A 7,156-nucleotide genomic window follows, 5' to 3' on the forward strand; every position below is an offset into this window, starting at 1 on the left:
AATTTCTCTGTGGCAAAAGCCACTACAAACATCGGAAGACATATATCAAACCAGGACATTTAAAACAAGTTACAACAAAGAAGAAGTAGAGCCAAAGGCAAACAGAAAAAAATGGAAAGAATATGAGTAATCAGTGCCCAAAATACAAATATCTTTTAAAACTATGAAAAGGTCAATGTCACCCGTAGAGAAGTGCAAATTAAAATTACACTGAGATGCCATATTTCTATCGAATTATTGATGTCCAAACAGTCTCCTCTCGCTGTGCTGGTGAAGGCATGTGGCGAGGCAGGTCTCTCCATACACTCCGGGCGGAAGCACAGGGCGCTATGGTAACTGTGGCGAGTAACATGTCCGTAACTAGTGAAATTCCACAATTTAAAATGTGCAGACCCTTTGCCCTACTAACTGCACACACACCAAATAACACGGGGGCAGGGATGTTTGTTGCAATATTGATTGTAAGAGCCAAAGATCAGAAACCATCTCCGTGTCCTTCAACAGAGACTTTTTTAAAAAAATTTTTTTAGGTTGGAGGAAAATAGATTAGGTTGTGTTGGTTTTTTAGATTTTTATTTATTATTTATTTTTTTAGAGAGGGGAAGGGAAAGGGAGAGGGAGAGCAACATCCATGTGTGGTTGCCTCTCGCACGCCCCCTACTGGGGACCTGGCCCATAACCCAGGTATATGCCCTGACTAGGAATCGAACCAGCGACCCTTTGATTCGCAGGCTGGCACTCAACCATTGAGCCACATCAGCCAGAGCTCAACAGAGGCTTTTGAATCAGTTATCACACCTACCTACAATGGCACGGGGTGCAACGTGATGAAAAATGGGGACGCTCGTCATTGTGCTGTGGCAGGACAGGATAGGAGGCAGGGGCCGCACCACAGAGTTTGAAGCAGAGGCACACTACCCACTCAGCAGCTGTGTGACCGTGGGCAAGTCCTGCCACACCTGGAGCCTCTGCGGTGATAACAGTACCTACATAAATGGGGTGTGAGGATTGAAGGGATCAATATATTCTGTCACCAAGGAACCGGGTCTGGTAGACAGTGAAGACTACGTAAGTGTTTGTTAAATAAACTAGGATGTGCCAATATAGAATGATTTCCAGGATACATTGCCAAGTGAAAGAGGACGTACAATGATAATTTGAGGCTGCTGCTAATATTTTGCCCACTAAAAATAGCAAACCACCCAAACACACATGCTGTCCCATAGATACCTGGAATGTCTGTAAGGGGGATACGGACCTGAGGGAAGCTGCTGCCTCTGGGTGAGTGTGGAGTGGGGTTCTTGGGTCAGACGACCATTTGAATTTTTAACCAGGTACCTTATATTTAAAAAAATTAATTACTACTTGAAATAGTTAAAGAATGAGTATGTGCAGCAGTATGTGGGAAATGAATATAATTCAGTATCGAAAGGGAATAGCGGGATACAAAGCTGTATGTTCTGCAGGGCTATAATTTTCTCTGCAAATGGGCAACAGGGTCACAAGAAGATTGTGTGTTGGGTTTTGTTGTTCAGCACTTTTGAGTATTTCCCAGTGATGATGATGATGGTGGTGATCGTGGTGATTGTGGTGGTGCTGGCAATGATGGTGGTGCTGGCGATGATGGTGATGGTGGTGATGGTGATGACGGTGGTGATGGTGGTGGTGGTGGTAATGATGGTGGTGATGGTGGTAATGGTGGTGGTGATGGTGGTAATGGTGATGATGATGATGGTGGTGGTGATGGTGGTGGTAATGATGGTGGTGGTGGTGATGGTGGTGATGGTGATGGTGGTGATGGTGATGGTGATGGTGATGGTGATGGTGGTGATGATGAAAATGTCTACTCCCATCAACTACACCAGTCAGTCTATCATAAGATCTCCAGTCTCCTGGCTACCCCTTGTTTCAAACTTTGGGGAAATGTGGAGAAAGCAGTAACTTTCCTCTCTCCAGGGAGCTGCCTCCCAACCTGTTGTGGGTGCTCACTGCCCTGGGCTCGAGTTTACCCCCAGCTCTTGCTGCAGACAATCTCTTCATCTCTACAGGGAGTTGGTCTCCTGTCCCCTTGGCCCCAAAGTTTCAGCATTTCTCAGGAGACCCCCATTCAGGTCTCCCAAGTCCTCCCCCATCTCATCCCATCAGTGCCCAGCCTCCTGAGACCGCATGCTCCTCAGGGGCCACAGGTGGGGGAGAAGATCATTAACGAGGCCCCGGGGCTTTGGACCCAGGCAGACCCTTAAGTGGGCCCTGGGAAACTTATTAGGTAACCTCCCTCCTGAGGGCCCCTGGGCCCTGAAGTGGGAAGACTGTGGGAGAAGAGGGGAATGATGTGGTAGGGTCAGCCTGCTCTCCGTTCTCTATAAAATTCTCTACTCTGCCACTTGATTACTTTTGTCCACAGAGGAGCTGACAGTCAGTGTGGGCCTTGGAGCGCGAGTAGACAGACCTCCAGGTGCGGAAGGGACAGTCTGCTGTGGAGGCGTGTGTGTGTGCAAGGTCAGGGATAAAAGAGTGATGTGGCACATGCAGGTGGCTGTGTGGCTCTGTGGCGAATGACAGGTGCAGCAGAGACAGTGAGGATGGGGCCAGACAGGTACAGTGTGTCCGTAGAGTGGCGGCTGGAGTCCGCACTCCTTCCACCTGCAACTCAGGGCACCTCCTCCTCACCCGCACTGGATCTGTCCCTCTCTCAGGGGTTACAGTTAGGACAGTGGGCAGTGGGCCCGGTGAACCGAGGAGCTGAGGAGGGAATTCAGGCTGGAACTTGGGTCTGGTGGCCCTGAGTCCGGATGTCCCCTTTAAAGAATTTTCATATTCTGCTCTTTTTTCCTCTGGGGACACCACGGAAGGTGGCTCCTGTGGGGTCCAGCGCCAAGTCCTGAGTCCAGGGCCCCTGATTCAGCAGCGGAGACCCCTGCTCGTCACAGAGAGGAAATTCTGTGAGGAGGGAGTGTTAGGTCCAGAAGCCTGGGGGACACAGGAGATTCTTTCTGTCTCTGTGTTTCTGTTTGTCTTTCCAAAGAATCTGAGACCCAAAGAAAGAGGTGACTTGGGCAACATCACAGACAGGACTAGAAACCAACCCTCCTGACCCAGCTCCCAGACTTCCCTATCATCTGAGGCCACCCAGGGCCAAATGATGAGGCAGAACGCAGCCCACAGGGCACTGCACGCGCCCGTGCAGGGGGCACTTTGTACTGACACGCTGGTCTAACTGTGAGGACCTGCTCTGCTCTGTGCACCGGTTGAAGGTCCTTCTAAGACGCAGAAATGGACGTCAACTACGGTACACCTCACCTGACGTCTCCCTGCGTGAGAATTCTAAATTAAACCCGCATCTCCCAACTTCTTTGTGGGCGTTTGAAACAGAGAGATCTTTTTAAAAGAAATGGTTCACCTTGGGAATAAACACATAACCACAAACACAGCTTTTGGTTGAACCGTAAAATATCAGAGCTGGGAGAAACTGTAAAGACCACGTGGTCCGACTCTCCTCTCTTACAGGCGAGGAGACAGGCCCCGGTCCGCCCTGACCAGGTCTCCGGCACACGGTCGGTGGCTGGGGGTGGCTGCGTGCACGGTCACGACGCAGCAGCTGTTGGTCCATGCTCTATAAAAATGACCTCAGGCCCTGCCAGCCGCCCACGAGGAGAGGAACCACTGGTTAAACACCAGCCTGGTCAGATAGTGTGACGGGCATCGATGGGCATCATGTCACGTATGAAACTCTTTGAAGCTGTGTTCCCACCTAGCCAGTTGCGCTTTGATGGCTAGGTGGGGAGACGTAGATGACTCTGGTAGGTTTGGGGGAACAGGGCATTGACCTTGAAGCTGATTGATTCCATGCACCCCACTTGAGATGAATAGTCGATGCTGAGAGGCACATTAGGGGGGGCCAACAGAGGTTGGGGGCAGTTGGCCATTTTAAAGGGTGAGTGAGTCCGCTCACTCTAGGGTCCCAGGGCCCGAAACTCGGGACATCACAGGACACTGAGAGGAGGTGTACATTTAGGGGGAAATGAAGACTGATGAATTCCTTTACTTACAGTAATTCAGCAAACAACAAATAGGACCCACACCTTTGATTCCAGGGGACTGAGTTCAGTGGTGTTGCCATGACAACTGTGGAAGGACAGGAGGCCACCAAACCTGCCTGGGGCACAGGAGTGTCTCCCTGGGATGCAGCGTGTGAGTTCAGCCTTGAAGGAGGAACAGAAATTTCCTAGCTTCCCCTGGTGATGTGGGGATGCCAGGGGGTCCCAGGAAATGGGAACAGGGTGTGGTAGGCCACCCACCCGACCCGGTCTGTGGTGCAAACGAGCAGCAGGAGACAAAGCTAGAAGTCAGGCGTGAAGGGCTGAGGACTTTGGACTTTGCCCTGGAGGTTGAGAAGGGACAGTGAAGCTCAGAACTGGTGTCTGTCGTTTAGAAGGGTCCTTCCAGTTGGTGCTATGAGAAGTGATCGAAGGAAGCAGCTGGAGGCAGGGGCACCCGGTAGAATTTGTTGTAACTATACAGAAAGAGAAGAAAACAGCCATGAGAGGAAAGAGGACCCTCTGGAAGTTTGGGGCATTGCTGCAGGATGTGGTGCCCGGTGGCACCTGAGGGTGCAGGACTGTGAGCTCATCTGCAGGGGCTTCCTGATTTCCCACGTGGCCCCGAGCCCGCTCTGTCCACAGAAGCAGGAGGGAGTTGGGATTAGAATAACGTGTTCAGTTGGGGACAGGCTGAATCGGAAGTGTTGGTGGGACATGTGGGCGGAGATCGTAGGCTCTGCAGCTAGGGGAGGGATGTGTGTTTAGATTTAGGATCTGTCATCGGAGCTTCAGCCATGGTGATCACTTTGCGTGATGGGTCATGAAGGCTGCTTTTCATCATAACATGGAGCGGGCTGGGCCGTCTTTCTTGGTCATTTTCCCCTATAACCGAGTCAGAGAGGAATGAGAGGCCCGGGATGGGTTTGTCCTGAGTCCAGCAAAGGGGAGGAAGTGGAAAATAAAATAAAACAGGACGCAAGATCCAGAGCAGGAGGAGAGAAGCACACCCGGTCTATTAGCAAAGAGCTTGGAGGTGCCCCCCCCCCCCCGGCCATCCCTCCCAGGAGTGGCTGTGCAGAGAGAGTTGGGGGGGTGGGGCTCTGTGCCAGGAGCTTCTAAGATGCTCAGGCTCCTTCATCCCTGTGTCTGTCTGCAGGAGTGACTGGCTCTGTCACTCAGAACCAGCCCCTGCAGTAAGGAGGCCGTTGGATAGAAATCGGAGTCCCTCCCGCCATTGTCTCATCTTGTTGCTGTGGGCTGGGACGCAGACTGTCTGGCTCCATAGGTACAGATGATGTGGGGTTTCGAATGCGGGAAGGAACTGGAGGGGGGCAGACAGGTGTGCCGAAGACCCCTGGGCACCGGGAGGTGTGCAGGGCATGGGGGGCCAGAGGGAGAGCAGACAGCGGCTCTGCACATCTGAATCCCGGGGGACGTTGGGCTGTGGGCAGTGAGGGTGGAAAGTACTGCATTGCAGAGAGGACCCTGAGTCCCTGGGAAGGGGGACGAGGGTGTAAGAAGCAAGGGGTGGCCCCTGCAAGGCTGGGCAGAGGCTTCCGAGCCCAGGAGAGGCCAAGGACGTGTACTTCCTGGGAGGGTGGGTCACCCTGACTGTCCTCCCCACCTACATGCATGTCCTCCCCCAGGTACCAACATGAGCCATTGCTCAAACTGGACTGCCCCGCAGGAGTTCGTCATCCTTGGCTTCTCCGGGTGGCCCCAGTGGCTCCGGGTGCTGCTCTTTGCCCTCCTCCTGCCACTGTACCTGGTGACGCTGGCAGGAAACCTGCTGATCCTGGGCCTGGCGGTGGCGGATGCCGCCCTGCACACACCCATGTACTTCTTCCTAGGGGCCCTGTCCGCCGTGGAGGTGGCCTACACACTCGTGCTGACTCCACGCATGCTGGCTGGCTTCCTCCTGCTTCCCGGCGGCCAGGCAGTGGCCCCCTCTACCTGTGCTGCCCAGATGGGCCTCTTTGTGGCGCTGGGAGGCTCCGAGTGCCTGCTGCTGGCTGCCATGGCCCTGGATCGCTACCTGGCCATCTGCCGCCCCCTCTACTACCCTCAGCTCATGACCCCGGGGCTCTGCTGGTGCCTTTTGGCCTCCTGCTGTGCAGGGGGCTCTGTCCTGGCCGTAGTGCTCACCACGGCCATTTTCCAGCTGTCCTTCTGCAGCGGCATGGTCAACCACGTCTTCTGTGACCTGCCAGCTGTGCTGGTATTGGCCTGCGGGAGCCGCGACCTCCAGGAGCACATCCTGCTGGCAGCTTGCCTGCTGCTGCTGGTGCTGCCCCTGGCCCTGATCCTGCTCTCCTACACCCGGGTGCTGGTAGTCATTCTGGGCGTCGGTGGGGCTGCGGGCCGCCGGAAGGCCTTCCACACAGTGGCGTCGCATCTCACCGTGGCCGTGCTGCATTATGGCTGCGCCACGGTCATGTACTCCAGACCCCTGCGCAGCCGCTCCCTGGAGGAGGACAAGCTGGCGTCCCTCATCTACATCAACCTCACACCACTGCTGTACCCGGCCATCTACACGCTGCGGAACCGGGATGTACATGGCGCGCTGCAGCGGGTGCTCAGCCCTGGGACGCGGGGGACTGCGGACCAGGCTGGGGTTGCCTAATGCCAGTTGCTGGGTGGCGTCTGTTCTGAATTTCCCTCACTGATTGGCGGAGACCTCACCGTCCCAGAGCCACCGATGGCTCTGCATGCCGCCGGCACAGAACCTGGAGAGCGTTTATGGACGTTTGGAGCTGGATGGGCCGGGCCCTGGGAGGACTTCCTGTGCAATGTAGGATGGTTAGCAGCATCGCTGTCTCTACCCACTAGATGGCAGTAGCACACACCACTCCCAAGCCGGGATCGGCAAAAAATGTCATCAGACATTATCGCCCAACGTCCTCAGGCGGGCAGAATCACCGATGGCCGAGATCCTCTGCTCTAAACTCTAGCCGCGAAGTATCTTTTGAAGAGAAATGAGTACTAATGTACAAGGAGTTTATAATAGATGAAAACTTGAAAACAATCCAAATGTTCATGACCGTGATAGATGCGAACAATGCACCCCATACTCAAGCAAGGGAGTGAGACACAGCAATGAGAAAGACCAGCCTACT

General features: G+C 54.0%; 1 protein-coding gene across 3 annotated transcripts; it reads left to right on the forward strand.

The window, feature by feature from the left end:
- The first annotated feature begins 2,409 nt into the window (after positions 1 to 2,409).
- On the forward strand, positions 2,410 to 7,156 carry LOC112319519 (olfactory receptor 10AC1). 3 transcript variants are annotated; one of them, XM_053925915.2, is made up of 3 exons: positions 2,414 to 2,499; positions 4,052 to 4,191; positions 5,687 to 7,156. In XM_053925915.2, exons 2-3 carry the CDS (start codon positions 4,119 to 4,121, stop codon positions 6,661 to 6,663), a joined length of 1,050 nt encoding a protein of 349 aa, XP_053781890.1. In that variant the 5' UTR covers positions 2,414 to 2,499; positions 4,052 to 4,118; the 3' UTR covers positions 6,664 to 7,156. The 3 variants fall into 3 exon arrangements, with proteins under 3 accessions (XP_053781889.1, XP_053781890.1, XP_045041101.2); XM_045185166.3 differs by lacking the exon at positions 2,414 to 2,499 and adding an exon at positions 5,197 to 5,325 and having other exon boundaries at positions 4,118 to 4,191; XM_053925914.2 differs by having other exon boundaries at positions 2,410 to 4,191.

The sequence above is a fragment of the Desmodus rotundus genome, chromosome 6 (genome assembly GCF_022682495.2).
Source record: "Desmodus rotundus isolate HL8 chromosome 6, HLdesRot8A.1, whole genome shotgun sequence".
Classification (NCBI taxonomy): domain Eukaryota; kingdom Metazoa; phylum Chordata; class Mammalia; order Chiroptera; family Phyllostomidae; genus Desmodus; species Desmodus rotundus.

Excerpts from the sequence above, each read along its gene's own strand:
- LOC112319519 (XM_053925914.2), top strand. The coding sequence starts at position 4,119 with ATGACAACTGTGGAAGGACAGGAGGCCACCAAACCTGCCTGGGGCACA. Across the intron at positions 4,192-5,686 it reads GTCTCCCTGGGATGCAGCGT|GTACCAACATGAGCCATTGC; the intron begins GTGAGTTCAGCC and ends GTCCTCCCCCAG.